The sequence below is a fragment of the Dipodomys ordii genome, unplaced genomic scaffold (genome assembly GCF_000151885.1).
Source record: "Dipodomys ordii isolate 6190 unplaced genomic scaffold, Dord_2.0 Scaffold36, whole genome shotgun sequence".
NCBI classification, from domain to species: Eukaryota; Metazoa; Chordata; class Mammalia; order Rodentia; family Heteromyidae; genus Dipodomys; species Dipodomys ordii.
The window spans coordinates 4305845-4323898 of record NW_012267252.1 but is presented as its reverse complement, the minus strand read 5'-3'; the positions used below and the strand labels follow the sequence as shown (position 1 = coordinate 4323898).

Genomic DNA, 18054 nt, shown 5'->3' with positions numbered 1-18054 from the left:
ACACTGGGATAATTTCTGAGGTCGCCTCGCAGTACGTAACAGCATGAGTGTGGCACAGGGAATCTTCTTTAGCCAAGGTACATTCTACCAGCTAATTTTACCTGCTGTTTTCAGGATGATTTGGGATAATTCCATATCATTTGCAAAATATTAAAAAAATGTGACAGGTGATGCCAGTTTCAGAAAAAGGCATCATCTGAATTATTAGTTGTCCTGATAATGAGACTGTGAGGAGTGCAAAGAATAACAGAGTATGCAACTCTTATCCTTTTTCTCTTTTACGGGTGCTTTAGAATGGGGGGAGGAATCAATTTGCTTCTGACTGGTGTCTGACTTGTGCAGATTCTTCAGATACGTGGTTGTATAGTTCTGCAATTGTAAAGGCACCTGGGTACCTGGATCCAAATACTGCTTGTGTGTTTCATAATAACCACAGATAGGCACTTTGGCACACTGGCTGGGAAAAGTGTGTGCATGTGCACACACACATGGAACACGCCCATGTGTTCTCCCAGGTAGCACATTAGAGTGGCGTGGGATTAAGAGACATAACTATCCTGTAAGTTGAGTTGACTCAAGTAAGCCTGTGTTATCTTCACCTGCCTGAGCCGGTTGTCAGCGCAAACTTCAGCCTTGAGATAGACATTCTAGGTGGTAGGAGCATCTTCCAAGGGTCAATCTCAGGGTCCCAGTTTTTCCTCCTTGCCTGGTATCCCACTTCTTGCTAGCTCTTCTTCTACTCCCTGCCAATTGCTGGCTGGTGGTTGGCATTTGCTCCTCAGGCCTGGATGCCAGTACTTCTAGGCCAGAAGTTTGTGTGGAGCTGGCTAGCAAGACTGGGCTCCTGGGAGGTAAGCTTTGTGGGAGTTGGCTGAGAGGGTGAGGGAGCCAGGGCCAGCGGCTATCCCTGGGGAAGGGCACATGCCTTTAGAAAAGGAAGTCTGTTTGGAGGCAATGAATAGACACTGGTCATTTTAAAGGCTTTGCTATGAGCTGTGATTGTCTCTAGATCCCGAGGCGCGTAATCTTGGAGTCTTAATTACCACAAACACTTGGATTCATTTCCAGGATGCTGGCGGGAAAAGCCTGGCAGGGAATGCCCAGCTCGGAACTGGAGACAGTCCTGTCTGTCTGTCTATCTATCTGCTTTCCAGGTCCTCTCTCCCTGCCCAAAGGACTTCAGGCTGGGGGCTAGAAGGAAGGGGTGGAGACTGTACCAAGAGCAAAAAGCACCAGGGTCCTAGGAGCTGGGAGCCCTGGGAGCTTGCTCACCTGTTGATGGAAGAGACGCTGGGCACAGTGTCGTTGTCACAGATGCCTTCAGCCAGGAGCCGGTCACGGATCTCCCAGGCGAACATAGTTGGGTTCTGTCGTTTGTATTCAGCAATCTTGTCCACCACTTTGGGCGTTGCCACCTTGGGCTTGGAGCCACCAATCACACCAGGCTTGATGCTGCCAGTCTCGTAGTACCTGCGCCCGGGGAAGGCCGGCGGGATCAGCAAGAAGTGGGCAGAGGCAGGGGGGCTGCAGGCTTCAAAGCTGCTAAGCCACTCTCCTGCCCCAAAGGCCCAGTGTGGCTGAGCTGACTTTCCAGAGGGTGCTTGGCTAGGGTGAGGGATGATGGAGACGATGAGGGGAAGAACTAGGGGGCACCTCCCTCTTGAAATACAGCCATTCCAGGAGCTGGGTGCACATGGGTTAGAAGCGGCTTCCACTTGGGAAGGAGGGAGGAAGGGCCCTTGGAGGTCTCTCACTGACCAGAGCTGAGACACTACCTCCAGCCCTTGCCTAGCGAGGACGGAGCCTCTTAGGCAACTAGGACCCACTTTTGACCTCCCCAGTGCTACCTTTCCACCTCCTTGGAAACCTGTTCTGTTCCAACCAGCTTCCTCCAACCCCTTCCCACATTAACAGGCTGGGAGAAACAGCTCTCCATGTAGGAAGCGTCCTATAGGGCTGCCTTCCCGCATGAGCCCTAGAAAAGGCGTTAAGTAATCCCTAGTCCACCCTCCCTCCTGAGGCTGGCCACCGTTTGAATGCCCTTTCCCAATGGAGCCTTTATTTCTCCATCTCTTCCACTTGGAAGTTTCCCTCTCCCGCTTGGTTCCGGGTAACTTAAATCCTAGTCCTTGGCAGGGAAGGAGTCAGGGCGTCTCCAGGGATGGCTCACGGCCCTCACCTGCCCAGGATTTTGCTGACACAGCCGTGGCTGACCCGCAGCTGCCGCGAGATGTCACAGGGCCGCACGCCCTGGTGGGCCAACTCCACGATGCGCTGCCTCACCACGTCGGGGAGGGGCCGGCCGTTCACAAACACCCCCCCGAGCTGGTTCACACCCCCGTGCCCTGCTGGGGAGAGACAAGAAAAAAACACAACACCCCACACACAGTAGGGGACCGGTCATTAGTCAGGGTCCGGGACGTGCGAAAGGAGCTGGCAGGGCTGAGGGGGGAAATGTTCCCGAACTCTCAAAGAAAGGTAGGGGGGTGGAGATTGGAACCCACCCGCGGACGGTGGAGACACGGAAGCGCAGGCGCTGGGGGAGGGAGGGGAAAGAACAGGACACCAGGGACAAAGTGAAGGCAGGAGAGAGAAGCCAGGAGAGAGGAAGAAGAGAAAGAGGGAGAGCGGGTCCGGGGGGAATTAATGTCAGTGGGAATGAATGCAGGGAACGGGAGAGAAAAGGCCTGGCTGCGCTGCACGGAACCAGTGCGCAGCGAGATGCCGACTGCACCGGCCGCTAGCGAGAGGCATATTCGGTGTGTGCGAGGGCTGAGAGGTGGTTTTGATTTGGGGGTTTCAGGGTCCGCTTGAGTCTACTCAGCATAGCCGCAAGCCCTGAGAGAGGCTGTGAGACACACACACACACACACACACACACACACACACACACACACACACACCAGTGCTTCCTGCCTCTTCCCTGCATTTTTTTTGAATTGGAATTCTACATCTTTCCCTGTTTGATTCTTTGTGTTTTCTGTCATAGAACTGAGAAGCATATAGTTTCCCCCTCCCCTCTCTAAAATCAAAAGTGGAAAGAAAATCAGGTTTGAAGGGGAAGACAGAAGAGGTAGTGGCTGGGGGATTTGCCGAGCTTAGAGACTGGGACCGGCCGAGCCAGCGGTGCGGCTGGCGGTAGCAGCAGCAAGAAAAGAAAAAAGAAAAAGAAAAAAGAAAAGCAGGCTGCGGGGGTTCGGTGGCCAGCCGCGGTGTGCCAGGCTTTGGATCCACCGTCTAGTGCTGGCTGCACCACACAGAACTCATGGGGCACCCCCTGCACCGGCCCAAGCCAGTCAGATCGTTCTCATCTCCCAGACCTCGGTGGCCAGCCGGGAAACCGAACAGCGAAGACGAGTTCTCCGGACTGAGAGCAAGCCCTGGATTTCCAACCCAACCCAAGGCGCCCGCACGCACACAGCCTTGGGGGGCAAGGAGGCCACTAGGCGCCAGGTCCCAGGGCACGACCCTGTGCCCCGTTCTCCCTGGCCACAGAGCAGCCTGGAAATCCTGCACCCAGAATGATCAACCCACGAGCTCAGTTACTGATCAATCCAGACGATCAGACTTCTAGCCAACGAGTCGGGTCCTACCAGGCCAGCAACCTGCAGGCTCTGCCCTGCTAGCCTCCAGTCAATTTCGGGGAAAGCGGGAACATCCTATGCCCCTTCACTTGTCTCCGCCTCTTCTAGGGCGACCAAGAGCAAGCCTGGGCAAAACCCCTGGGCAGGGACCTCTGGATCAGGCGGCTTGCAGTGGTTGAAACCTCTTACTTTGCCCCCTACCCCATTTCCATTCCCACTCTTCACCCCTCCACTCCTTCCAAACCTCGACCATCAATAATTTAGGCCCCGGGAGAACTCGCGTTACCAGTATGAAAAGGCGGCAGCTGCGGGCAGATTAAAGATGAATAATTCAGCCTCCCCAGGCTCTCCGCACGGCCCCTCTGCCCCAATCTAAGGGGTGGGGATTGGAAGAAGCATGGTAAGAGTCCAGGGCCAGTGATCCTCCCGGAGGACCCGCGTTGAGTCGCGCTTAGGATGCGCCACAGCCACCAGCGCCGATCTGGGCCGCGGCGGCTCGCAGGCCAGACCTCGGGCCCGTGGGCCCGCGCTCTGCCGCGCTCTCGCCTTCTTCTGACCACCTTCTACTGTCCTTGTTCCCTTTTAGGTTTCAAAGTGACTCCCAGTGGGCGGCCACTCGAAGGACCACCGGAGCAATCCGCAGGAGAGGAGAGCCAGAGCAGTGGTAGCCGGCCTGGAGGCTGCGGTCTGGACCAGCACCGTGTGCAGACCCAGCTCTACTCTCTCCGAAAAGGACCCTGGCTTTCCAACCGGGTGGCTGGCGGAGATCTGCGGCGGCTTGAAGCCCGGGTGGGGTTTCTTGTGCTGATGTGCTGAGAAATATTTAGGGAAATGTATTTATCCCAGGATTTAAAAAATATATATATTCCCCTGTAAAGCTAAATTCATCCCTTACAGACAAACATAGCACTCTCTGCTTGACTGTTTTGTCTCAAGCACACATAGGAACCAGGTCTAAAAAAGTTTCCTTGTGAAAAGTTACAAATTATTCTTAATTATTAATCTACAGATAGGGAGGAGTTTTCTATTTAGAATCCTATTTTTTGAATAGCCTGCTTTTAAAATTTTTTCACATATAGTTTTCCAAGCTAAGACATGACAAGAATTAAATTCTAATTGTATGAAATATTTCCCCCTTTCCTCTATTTTTCTATTCTCTCCTTTTTTTCTATAAAATCCTTTGCATTTTCTTTGATTTCCTTCCTCTTGTTTTGATTTATTTTTCCTTTTCCCTCAGCATTGGCATTTGCCTTCCTTTTGTTCTTTCCCCCTTGGTTATTCTCTTTGCTGACCCCCCCTGGCAAGGGACCTGGCTGCTTGATCCTCAGCAAGGAGTAGATGGCCAGCAAGGAGTCTCCAAAACTGAGACCGGAGCCCAACTCTGCCTAGGGACAAGCTTGGAAGGCTTGGATAGTTGCTCTCTCCCGGACTTCGATTTCTTCTTGGAATTCCTCTTTGTTTTTAGAGCATCTCCCTGGGCAGAGGCAGGGAAAAGTGACCAACCATCCCCTTCTGCCAACCTCAGATTCACAACTCAAAAGAGAAGGAAAGGAGGAGAGGAAAGGGCGATGGAAAAGAAAGAGGAAGGAAGTAGTTCAAATCAACTCCCAAGAAGCCTTGACTAGGCTGGAAAGGCCAAGAGACACTGAGAGCTGAGGGTCAGAAGGGGGCACCCCACCCCCATGCTCTTCTAGCCCAATTGTCCTGACACAGGGGTTGCCCGGACTAGAAGTCTCATGGTGAACCCTCACAACTCTTAAGTTTTAATAAGGTAGGGATGGGGAGGAAATATAGGGAAGGGAGGAGGCAGAGATAGGGAGAAAATACACTCACACAACACCCTGAAAACTGCCTGCCAATTAGTTTTCCAACCCAAGATTAAGAGCTGACTAGAGAGCGAGTGACTGGAGCTAGGGCCCAGCGCTGTGGATCCCTCGACCTAAGGAAAAACAGGTGAAAAAAGCAAAGCAGGTGGTGAGAAGGTAGGAAGGCAGGCAGAGGGACATGCGTAGATACAGAGGGCAAAAGAGAGAGCGAGAGAGACTGCTTGAAAGCACACGCAACACCATATGAGAGAAAGGGGAAGAACGAAAGGGGGGGACCTGGAGAAAGCGCAGGGGACCGGGCCGCGCGGGAGGCTAGACAGGGTTGGAACCGCGCGACAAGGGGACAGGAGCCGGGCGCCGGTACTCACGGTGCATCGCGGAGAAGGGGTCGGCTTTGCAGTGCATATCCATGGGGAGGCAGAGAAGCGGGAGCAGCGCGGCCGCCGCCGCCGTGTCGCCTCGCAAACTCAACTTCAGGACTTGAGGAGAAAAGGGAAGGACGGTGGGGGAGGAAGGGTAAGCGGGCGCCCGGCTACTGCGGGGCGCGCGGGGACCGGGGACGCGGTGCTGCGCTCCCCGCCGGGTCTCCCCCCCCTCCCCCGGCCCGCCGGGGCTTGCAACCGCAGTGGCCGCAACTTCCCAGCGTCGGGACGCGGGGCTGGGCGGTCAATAGAGCGGTCCCGGGGTGACGGGCAGGGCTAAGGGGAACTGGGGGCTCATGGCTCGCGCAGCAGCTTGGGACCAGGGCTGAGGCCGAGCGGGGAAGGCCGCTAGCTCCGCTCCCTCTGGAACCTGGTCATCTGAGAGGCGTTGATTGGAAGAAGGCGCTGGGCGAGGGTGGCCCGAGGGCGCCGGGAGGGGAGCTGGGCCGCTCCAAGTGACGACGAGTTGGCGAAGTTGGCAGAGAAGTAGCAATCCCCGGGATGTCCGAGCGGGCGCCTGCGGGAGGGGAGCGCGCGAGCCGGCCCCCGCCCCCAGAAGAGGCAGACGCGCGCCGCGGCGGCCGTGGGGCCGGGAGGGAGGGAGCCAAGCGGCGCTGGCGGCGCTAGGCTGGCCCCAGGTGGGTTGCGGCGGCGAGAAGACTCGGCCGGAGACTGGAGCCTCGGCTCCCGGTGTGTGTCTCTCTAAAAGCTGCAAAGCCCCCTCCAGACCCCCTCCCCCTCCCCGCGCCGGGAGATGGATGACTTGTCAGACAAAGGCAATAGATTCCACCACTCTGTGATTCGCCAGCGCCGGAGCCCCGAGCTTCGGCGAGGAGGGCCCCGCGCCTGTCACTCCGGTGCCGGCGAAGGGAGGGCAGGGGTGGGGGAAACGGGAGGGAGGGAGGGAGCTAGGGGCGAAGGAAGAGGGAGGGAGAGGAGCGGGCCGGGGGGGGGGGGGGGGGGGAGAGGAGGAATGAGAGCCCGAGATTAAAACTACTCGGAGAAACGAAACTCGCCGATAAGATAAACGTTAGATAAGGATAAAGCGGGGCCAGTCTAATGAATATTCAGGCTACGAGCGAAGGCCGCCGAGCGCGCCTCGCACTGGAGCCGGGCTTCTCAGTCCCAACTCGCCCAAGCCCTGCCATCCACCGGCCAGTGCCCGCCCGCAGGAGCCGCTCCGCCCCGGGCCCGGTCGGCACCTCAAGTCCCAACCCGACTACCCTTGGCTCTTGAGTTCCCTTCCGTTCCTTCCAGGTTCTTCTTCCCTCCCTCTCGGTCTCTGATCCTTTCCTTTTCGCCTTTCCCTCCCATGATACCCTCCAATCCTCGCACCCTCAATTCCCGTTCCAGGACAAAGTGCCCAGCAGTTTGTCCTCTGCTGTTCCACACGTGGTTAGGACCCCTCATTCTCTGCCTTTCCCTGGGTCAAAGCAAAACCCCGCTAGAGGCCTCTGGCAAGGACCCACCTGCTTTGGTGGGACCCACCCGATGGGCGGAGGAGAACTGGGGGAGACTGCACTCCTTCCTGGACCCTCGGGTAACTGGGGAGAAGGATTGGGAATCTCAAGACCGTGCGGAACTGCTGGTCGCTGGCTGCAAAGGATGCGGGAGACCAAGGCGTGTTCAAGGTTCCTTCTCCCCGGCTGGGAAGAAGAGGAGGCTGCGACCCCGCTGAGCGCCGCCTGCTTCTCGCTCTGCGGATCCCGAGCGAGCGCCGCAAGCGCAGCACGCCGGCCTTGGCCCCACTCCTACCCGAGCCGCGGGCCCGGCCTCCGCAGCTCTCGCCGGCACTCGCTCCCTGGCTCGCTGGGGTCCGCTCGCGCACACTAGGCAGGAGAAGCCCTTTGTCTTCTAACTGGTTAAGTACAGAATATCCGGGAGATCTTTATGAAATATTTTCCCTCGTCTCATAAATCATCTTGGCACTTCAGCTGATGTTTTAACTCTCTCTCCCTCCTTTGCTCCCTCCTCCCGCTTCCCTGGGTCTACGAGAGGGCGGCTCGGGGAAGCGCGAGCTGCGCTGCGCTCGGGCTGCTGGGTTTGGGGCGCCGTCTGCTCCTGTCTGCAGCTCCTGGCACCTGGAAGAAGGGCCTAGGACTCGTGCCGCTGTCCCTTTGGCCAAAGCCTGGACACTAGATAGGCTACAGGACCGCACCCGCTTGTCACAGCCTGACTCCTACTGGGTATCTCGGACCCTGGTTTTTCTTGGTTCCCTTTACTCCTTGGGTGGGTTTTACATCAGGCTCAGCCTCAAAGGGCTTTGAGCTTCCCACGGAGGGCTGGGTCCTGGCATTTGCCCTCCCTTCTGATTGTACTGAGCCGGATCTGCTTTTTTCCATCTACAGAGTGACTTCGAGAGACGAAAATAATTCCCTTTCTCCCCCCCACCGCCCCCCCCAACCCCGTCATCCCATCCCAGCCTCTGTCCGCACTTCCTTTGGGCAGCGAAGCAAGATTCCCTGAATTGAAGGTGCTGGGTCCAACCCCGAAGGCCAATCTCTTCCTCTCAAGGCCTGCAGATGGCGCTCCGGGGTTTGCTTTGGCCTCACAACCCCACGAACTCGCACTAAGTTCGAGTGGAGAGAGAGAGAGGGGGGGAAGAAAAAAAAGGAAAACAAGAGTTCCTGTTGCCTAAAGGGTACAGTCCCCAGCCTGGGAGGCAAGAGACACTGGAGTGATAGCTGGTACAGACTTGGGCTTCCTTGGGGAAGGTAATTAACCCAGAATTGGAGGTAGGAGCATTGAAGAAGGGTCCTATAGAGAGGAGCCCAGAGAGGAGTCTTTGCCCCCAGGTTTTCATATGTTGGCCATCCAGTAAATTAAGTCTTAGGAAGTCTGAACTCTGAGAGGGACCAGCCTGTGGGTGGAATCTCTCTTGCAGAATCTAAATAGATTTAGATGTTTCTGGAACAGTGTTGTACATACTGTGAGCAGAGACAACAGACATTTCATGTATTGGGAAGGTGCTTCCACATTTTGTAAAGAAGCAGACTATCAATTAACAGTGTACTGGAAGTTGCATTTCTATACCTCTCCTTCCCATACAACCTCTCAGGAGTGGTGAACCATAATAGTCAAGAGAATTCTGGCATACTCCCTGCTCTTGGTACACCCTTCCCAGCACTACACTATCTGGACACTCACACCAGACACAAACCTTCTGCAAGGCCAGCCCCTGGCAGCTTCTTCCTTAAGTCCCTGGGCCTAGAAAGTCAAAGAGGAAAAAAATATATATCAACGAGCAACACTCCCTGATCATTTCGAAGACCTGTTAGCCAACACTATGCCTTCTCTTCTAGGCTTTAGGATGAAGGGCTGACTTACACATTTCTCTCATTACTGATCTCTCCTTCTATCTCCTTTCCTGCTCTTCTTTTTATTCTTTCTATAGTGTCTGTTATTGGGGAAAAGAGCAAGACAAGAAGAAAGAAGAGGGAAGGGGAAAAGAAAAAGAAAGAAAGAAAACAACCCAACCCCAAACACAACCAGGGCTCCAACCTGTCAGGGTTGGTTGCTTTTCCGTCTGCCTCTAAATGAACCTTTTCTCTCTGGTGTTTTCAAAGCGGCCCTTCCACCCCACCCCACCCCCAACCTAGGGGCATTTACACTTCAAACAAGGCACCCGCCTCCCTGCGGAAATTTAAAGGCAAATAAACTTTTGGGGAGTTGCTCTGATACCCATCTCGGGATTTGCTTCATTAGCCGCCTCTGTGCATCTGATCTGCCCAATAAATCTTCCTTGTGGATCTCGGCTCCTTCGCCTTCTTCGCTCCCTTCCCTGCCAAGCTCGCCTGGCGCCTGGCGTCCCCCACTACAACCGCCTCCCTTACGGGCTTGAGTCTCGGGCTGGACCACGCCTGCTCCGCCTGAGTGAAGGTCTCTGGGAAGCAATGGTCCCCAATATGTATCCTCGATCCAATATACCTATACATAGGTGCCCCAAGCCACGAGTGATTTTTTTTGCGGGATCTGTGTGCCTGCCTTGCATGGATCCTGTTCGGTACCTCCCCCCGCCCCCCCCCATGCTTCTTTAGACACTGGTGCTTGGTTTCCGGTTTCCAGGTCCCTGGTCTAGAGCTTTCTGCCCAGGCGAGAAGAGGCAAAGGCGAGGCTACTTCCCCTCTATCTGCTGGGCGCTGAGCCGGGGCCTAGGCACCCAGCCCAGAGCAGTGCGGGAAGGGGGAGGGGATGAGGGGACAGGGGGGGATGTCTGGTAGAGGTTTGGGGTTGCAGCGGAGCATCCCAGCTGTGCCCCTCCCCCGCGGCCTGGGCCTGCCTTCCTCCTTCCATCTCCCCGAGAGCAGCTCGGGGAGCTAGGGACAGGACTGTGAGCGAGGGGATTAGAAATTCCGAAATTAAGTGTATCTCCCCAGGAAATGCTCCCTACAGCGCGGACCAAATTAAACGCATTAAAGTTGGGGGTGGGTGGGAGGGAGGGAGAGAATCCGTTTAGAATCCAGGGAGAAAAAACTAGTCCGAAGGGAAGAAAAGAAGAAGAGACAGAAGAGAGAAGAGAAGTGAGCAGCTGCTCCGCAGCCAAGCTCCTTGTCTGGAGGATTCCCAGTTTTAGAAGTCACCACCACCGCAATCAAAAAGAAAGAAAAGTTCTGAAGATCAAACTCAGGGCGGACTCCTGAGATCCATTTGCCCTCGGGGTCCAGTGCGCCCCGGACTGCATACCCTTGATGGCGGGATCCTGGGCAGCCTGTGTACCAACTCCGGCCCCTCTCTAGAACCGCCTGACCGGCTCCCGCCGGGCCTCACCCCTCCTCTTCCCCATTCTCTCCCTGCCCCTCCCCCTGCCTAGCCCTCTGGTCACGTTGGAGGATGGTTTTTTTTTTCTTTTTGGAAGAGCTTCTGGTACAATATGGAGCACCATGGGCTGCAATTTCACACTCCACAGCACATTCCCCCTAAAGCTACTTTCTTTTTTTTTTCATCTAAGACCCCCTAATTTCTGCTTCCTCGCTCTCTCCCTTACTCCCTCCCTCCTGGTCTCACTCATCTCGCTTTTGTTCCTAATATTTGGGCACCCCCTGGGGGGGCTGACTCTCAGCTAGCCCCGCCTGCTGGGTCTGTTGGTCCTGTAGAGACCTTGCCCACGTGCAGGGCCTTTATCCTGACTGGTCCCTCCCCCCTTTAACCCTACTTCCTCTCACATGAGGTCCTTTCGACCTGTCCAGCCTTTCGCAGCCCCTTTGAGGGGGCAATGACAATGCAAGCCACTTGGCCACCAGAGCGGCCTCCTTCGTGGCACGGGGCAGCTAGGTGGCTGCTGCCGGTGAACCACTGGAGTAGGGGGCTGGGTGGAGAAAGTTAATCCAGAAGAAATCAGGCCGGCAAGTTCACAGGGTGTGAGTAGTGGAGATCTCTGACCAAAGACAACAAGATGAGGGGAGGGGCAGAGAGACCCTGGTACTCCTGACTCAGCTAAAGGACTCTTCCACGGTTGCCACTGCCTACACAGTCCCTTTGTTTCTGTTTAAAGCCTCGGTTTTTCACCTGTAAAATGGGGATACTTATACTTGTCCTTTCTTGGAACCAACCAAGAACCATTTGGAAAAAATCAACGTTTCTATAGTAGATGAATCCATAGCTGCCCAGGTTTCTGAACCCCTATCCTTCCATGAAGAGGGGAGGGAGGGATCGGGGCATTTAGTCAGAGCAGGGAAGTAATGTTTTTCATCCAACTTCTGTTCTACAAAGGTTTTGTGGGATTCCTCACTTCGCTCCTTCTTGCTTTCCTCCATACAAGGATTTTTAGCCCTTTGCTTTTGACCATACCACATCCTATTCATGTTTCTCACTCTGCTCTATTCCTTTTCCTTCTCCTCCAGTCCCATTTCCTGCACACACACACACACACACACACACACACACACACACACACACACACACACACCAGCCAGCCAGGTTAATTGTGGCCTCCAGTCTGGTCCCCTTCTGCCAGTCCACCAAAAACGTTGGGAGGAGCCCGCCCACTGGCAGAGACTCAGAGAAGGAAATTCCGTCCAGTCTTGTTCCAAACAAAGAGAATTGGCCCTCTCAGGACCCACAGTCCACTTGCCAAAGCTACAGCTCAGACGGGGTGGTTCAGAAAGGAGGTAGAAGGGGAGGAGGGGGAGGAGGGAAGAAAGATCAGAGAGGTCGTGAAAGAGGTGCGAAGGCACTGGAAAGAAACCTGTCACTGGAAGGCCGGAAGAGCCTGGTTTGGTTCAAGCCAAAGTCTCCACCTGGCCAACTACCCTCTCCCCTCCTTCCCAAGCCAAGGTGAGAAAGTCCAAGTGAGGCTGACTGTCGATGGAAGTAATGATTAACCCTCTTCCCAGCCGGCCCGAGGACTTGGGCTCCTCGGGCTGTGACTTGTGATCGAGGGGGATGCTACTGGAGGACCCAGGACATCCTCAGTGCGACTGGCCACCGCCACTGCGACCCCAGGCCCCGGAGACTGCGGAGGACGGGGGCAGGTGGCAGCAACAGTGGAAAGGGATATGAGTGCTGGGAAAGGGCTTCACAACTCCAGCTGCTGGAAACCGGGGAGAGCCAATACACGGGGAGAGGAAGGGCCCAACGCGGGCGAGGACGAGTGGCTCCGCAGCAAAAGTTGGAGGGGGCGGGAGCACCGGGCTGAGTTTCCCCGGAGTTGTGAGCACACACCAAATCTACTGTCTCGGATCCATCCGCGGCGCGCCCGCCCTCCCTTCCTCCTCTCCCAGCAGCTGTGTGCTTGTGAGGAGCAGGAGGAGAGCGCGCCAGAGCCCGGACCGGGTAAGGCAGCGCGAGACCGGCCAGAGAGGCTGGGAGGCTGAAGGGCAGGGGCCACCGAGGCGGGGGACCGACTGCGAGGTGGCTGGAAACAAAGGATCGGAGCGGAGGGGGGGGTTAGGGGACACGGGGCGAAAGGGACTGACAGGACAGGGAGAGCGGCCTCGGGAAAGGAGAAGGAGACTTCTCGGGACCTGCCAAGGTTTGTAGACGTCTGCCTTCACCGCTGACGCCCAGACCAGCGTCGGGACACCTGGGGGCATTCAGCCCACTTTTCAGTAGCCTCGGTCGCGGCGGGGGGTGTTGCTGAGGCTGTGTGCGCCAGCCTGTGTGCGCAGACCACGGTTTGGGCCGGGGGAGGGGAGCAGAGAGGAGGAAGTGGGCAGCGTTTGACTCCTGTCCGGATTAACTGTACATCTCTGCCCTCCACCCTCTTCGAGCCAGAGTTTGAAACAAAAGGCGCGAACTGAATAGCCCAGAAACCAGGGCAAGGTCTCTTTGAGGGGTGTGGGGCGGGGGTGGGGGGGTGGGAGGGGATGATTTTGTTTGAGGCTTTTAGGATCACCTGCATCCAAGATAATCCCAACTTTTTGTTACTGTTCCTAGAAAAGAAAAGATGTAAAGTAAAAGAGAGGAGAGGATCCCAGGTCCAGGAGTTCAGGTGATGGGGTTTAGACCCCTAGCTAACAAATACTTAGAAGAAACTGACTAATGAAGGGAGGGAAGACCCTTTTAATTTCTAAATCAATTGAGAAATTTTGATATGTCTCCTTGGATATAGAGCATGCGTTGGTGAGGAGCTTGTGGGAGTGTTTGTTCCAGTATCCTAAGGGTATCTGCAGACTGCGTCCAAGGGTGGTGGAGAGTTTGAGCTAAGAGTTGTGTTCCAGGAGGGGCTGAGAGGACCCACATCCAGTGCTTCCCCCTCCTCCCACTACCCTCAGCTGAGGCTGCTCAGAGGCCAAGGCCTCGGCAGTCTCTTCCAGCAGGGCCACCAATCAATCCTGCAGGTCAACACAGCAATTAATAACGGGGTGAGGAGGCCTAGCAAAAGGGGGCGGGAGGCATCAGGCTGTATTCCCTACTCCTACCGCCCCCCACCCCACCCCCAGGCTCGGCGGAATTGGTGGTTGTATCAGGCACTGGGAGGGATCTCTAAAAAGAGACAGAGACCTGAGAACTCAGGATGAGCTCAGAGTGGGCCTAGGCTTCCAGGAGGGAGAGGCAAGGCGTCACTGGCAAGGAGCTCAAAAACTGCCCGTGGGAGGGAAAGAGAGGCCGGGGAGGAGGGAGAGAGAGAGCACAGAAACAAACGTCTTATTTTTATGGTTCTGGAGGTATGGACTGCAATAACTGAAAATCACAATTGACCTAGTTGCTCATGCTTTCCCCTTACACCTTCCTTTGCCCTTTCCGGGAGTTTTTTTTTTTTTTTTTGCTGCTCAGAAACAGGCGCAGGGAAACTAACTAAAACCCGCATTTTCCGCAAACCCGGCTGCAGCGGTTGGTTGCGGCAGCACGTCTGCTAGGTACACTCTCTCTCGCTGGATTGCATTTAGCTGTCAACATCATTTTGATCTAGCCGGATTGGGCCCAGAAGGAAGACAGGGTCTTCAGGGGAACACAGGGTCCCCAGGGAGTTGTGCCCTGGGCCAGATGTGGTTATGGAAAAGATAAAGGTAGGACAGCAGGAGAGGACATAAAAAGAGAAGAAAAGAGAAAAGGCAGCTGGGGAGGCAGACGACTTTGGGATCCGGCTTGGTGGAGGCACCTGGAAAGGAAAGGCTCTTTCCCTCTGCCTCCTGCTCAGCTCCACAGCTCTTCTCTCTCCTGGCCCGAGCCAAGGCATGCGAGCCCTGCTCCAGGAAAGGAAAGAAAGGAACTGGAGCTCAATACCAGCCTGCTCTACTGGCTTTCTGTGCCATGCACCCGAAGATCAGCTAGCCTACCCCTTCCAGGCACGGGTAAGCGCAGGCACCCCTGGCCAAGTGGGAAGTGCCAGGGTCCCATCTGGAGTAACTCGGAATGAGGAACCTTGACAGACTTATAGGGATTTCCCATTACTCTGCTTCAAGTCTTCCTGAGGTGCTAAGGGGGAGGCTTGGATGGGGCTGTGGGAGACTGGCAACCCAGTGCATTGCACCTCAGACCCATAAGGCAGGAAGAGGTGCCTGCATGGTAAGAAAACTGAAATGTGGTTTCAGGAGCTGGGGTAAAGGGGGGGGGGAAGGGGGAGCCTGAGTGGAGGGTAGAAGGCATCAGAGGGCAAAATAGATTCAGAGAGTCTGTGAGAGAGAAGCTCTGTACAGAAAAAGGGGGAGAGAGGTTCCCAGGAAGGCCCAGCCATTAGGTCTGTCCTTGGGCTGCATATTTATACGGTCGAGGGGGTGCACAGATGGGCTCTCAATTGAATTCCATCTTCAACACCATCAGAGATTGATTTTGTACTCGCTTTTAATTTTGCCATAATTAATTAGATCATTACAACTGTTTGCTATTGATCTCCCTACTTAAACCTCTGGTGTGGAGGGTCTGCCCAGAGCCCTAAAAGCCCAAGGAGGCGGCAGTTGGCACTCTTAGGGGCCTAGGTTCCCCAGTGGGGGCAAGACCCTGGAGGAGAATGGAGACAGCTCCGAAATTGAGCCAAGATACTAGAGCAAAAGCCATGCTGGGAGGTGGAGATAGGCTGGGTTTTCAGCTGAAAGAATTGGAACTTGAGCAGGGAGAGTTGGGAGGGGGAGAAATGAGATTTGGGGAAGGTGAGGAGTGAGGTAGAAAGGCCAGAGGTAGACCTTGACCTCTATTGAATTATTTGGAAAACTCTGGGAACCTGATCCAGTTATCTCCCTTTCTCCCACTACTGAACTAAACTTGGGTATTTGATCCCTGCCCCCCCCCAATATACCAGGATACCTAATGGGAGCAGTCAGAGGTGAGCTGGTAAGCCTAGGGGAGGTGGAGAAAGGCAAATAATAGAGAACAGTCATCACCTTTCGGGTAGATGATTTCAGTTTCTCCTCCCTTTCTGAGCCTGCTGGTCCCTTGCCACTTTCTCTTCCCTGAACCTGTCTTTAGAGTCTTGAGTTTGGGGACAAGACCTTCTCCCTGCAGAGCTTAGGCACATTTACACTAGTGTTCATAACCAAATACACACGATTCTTACACATGTGTGCACACAGACTTAGGCAGTGTTTCTTGCCCACTAGACTAGGTGTCCACGCCCACACTCACTCTCCACTAGAAACCAAGGCCTACTCAACACTCCCAACTTGGGGGAAGTTTTGCAAAATACTTAATGCCTGCAGAGAAAGCAGAAAGATCTAGTCCTGGACACCCAAAAGAAAGATACACCAAGTTTTTGCCAAGAAGCAAGAGAAGTTACAAAACTCACATTTTCTAGGTGGAAAGTTTTCATTAGAAGATTCGGAGGACATCAGGAAGGAAGGCTCAGGAGGCCCAACAGGAGGGGGAAAGTCCAGAGAACGTCGGTTCCCAGCCCTTACTATTGCCATCTGGGTCAAGCCGGGAAAGGAGTGGGAATCTTGCTAGCCTCGGCCACCCCCATCCCTCCTCACCGTCACCCTTCCCCGCAGAACTGACGGGCTCCTCTGGTTCTTACCTGCCTGACTCTGTTCCATGCTCCGCTCCCCGCCTCAGCCACCAGGGCCCGGGGCTGGCTTCTCTCTTCTTCCCAAGTCTGTCAGCGCGTTTCGCCTTCGCCGCTGCCGCTCAGAGATCTGGGCGCAGCCACCCAAGACGGAGCTGCTCAGATAACCCAGGCTGCCCGCCGCCTGGGCTGTGCGCGCCGCTCGTGCCAGCACTCACAGACCCTGCGCTCACACACCCCGCCGCGCCGAGGCACCGCCACCCGCGGAGGAGCCCCCGGGCCTCCGCCCTGCGCACACGCGCGCACTGGCACCGAGGTCCCCAGCCAGCCGCAGGCAAGCCAACACCCTCGCTGCCGCTGCCGGAGGCACCCAAAGACCGAATCGTGGGTCTAGATGCTGGCACACCCTCTCACCCCACCCCCTCTCCTTCACTGGCGCACGCTCCCCTTCATTGTACAGCGTTGCGTTCAGGGGCATTCTCACTGTCACATATTCCACAACTTTTTGCGGATTCCCTTGCCCACGACTATCGGCACTTCCCTTATCCCACTCCGATGATCCTCAGGCTCCGCAGCCTACCATAAGCTTTCAGGTCTCAGGCTCAATTTCCAAGATCTCTACAGACCTACCCTAACTTTTGCACATCACAAAGTTGTTCTTAGAGAATGGGTCATCAGTGTATTCATGGTACGGCTGGAGAGCTATTCTGCTCAGGATTCTAAAGCCAACAAATGAAACAACTATAGAATAAAAGGAAAAGATCCCAGCTTCCACGGTCATTGGAGATGTGGTGAAGGCCAAGGGCAAAGGGACCAAGGCCCAATCCCTCCCACATTCACTTGGCCTGCTTGAATACTGGGCTTTTTACTACATTATGGTCCCCTCACCCCAAGTCTCTTGGGTCTTGGCTTTCATCCCCTGATCAAAGCCCCGTTTTAGCTTTGTTCCATATTGTGCCTACTCAATCTGGAATTTACATCTCTTACACCTTGGTCATAAATTCTCCTTTAGACTCACAACCCACTTTTCTCATAAGCACTTGTTTGACTTGAGCTTTATCCCCACCCCCACCCCCTTCCATGAACCACGATGTTCCCATACCTAAAGTCCTCATGGTCATGGTCTCTTTCTTCATTTACACCACTTATTCTGCTACTCACTTATGCAGAGACTCCCTCTTTTTAGAACCTTGCTCACACACTAACCCTGAGGAGTGCACACAAGAAAGTGTTGGGTAAGCTCTGTGACAGTGGAGGCTTGTGACAGCCTTCATTTCTCTCTCTCTCTCTCTCTCTCTCTCTCTCTCTCTCTCACACACACACACACACACACACAGGCACATACTACTTAGAAAGAAAGGCTCTGAGGCAAGGGATGGGTAGGACCCAGGTCCAGAAGACTCCTTTTGTGAACTGAAAATCAGCTCATAAAAACCCCCATCTACTGACTTCCTAATCTAGAAAGATTCTGGGACTAGGGATAGGAAGTTGGAGGGGCACAAGGACCCACAGCAAAACTGAGTCAACGTTCTTAAATTTTTCCTATAGGAATATGACTTTCTGTGCTTTCAGAGAAATCCTAGCCAAGTTAGTATCTGACTAACTTTATTTTTTTTAACAACACTGAAAACTGAACCTAAGGCCTTCCACATTGCTAGAAAAGCCCCCCCCCCATCCCATTTAATAAACTATTTTTTTAGTAGTACTAGAGTTTGAACCCAGGGCTAACTGCTTGCTAGATGGGTGTTCTAACACTTGAGCCATGCCTCCAGCACACTAGCGTTCTTCATCTTTAAAAACTTTAATAAAAAAAAACTTTAATGTTAGGTAGTTGTACAAAAAGACTA

The 18054-nt window shown here is 54.6% G+C and overlaps 1 protein-coding gene across 3 annotated transcripts in view; it reads right to left on the bottom strand.

Annotated features, from left to right (window-relative positions):
- The window catches only part of Pax2 (paired box 2), a 91598-nt gene extending 75169 nt beyond the window's left edge, over window positions 1-16429 (bottom strand). For 2 of the 3 annotated variants that reach the window (XM_013017814.1, XM_013017812.1), the window contains exons 1-4: window positions 16220-16429; window positions 5779-5889; window positions 2180-2348; window positions 1273-1470 (exon numbers count right to left, since the gene is read on the bottom strand). In XM_013017814.1, the coding sequence (XP_012873268.1) occupies window positions 1273-1470; window positions 2180-2348; window positions 5779-5889; window positions 16220-16238 (497 nt within the window). In that variant the 5' untranslated portion in view covers window positions 16239-16429. The remainder of the gene's footprint in view (window positions 1-1272; window positions 1471-2179; window positions 2349-5778; window positions 5890-16219) is intronic. The other variant, XM_013017815.1, reaches the window with a different exon arrangement.
- Between the last annotated feature and the right edge of the window lie 1625 nt (window positions 16430-18054).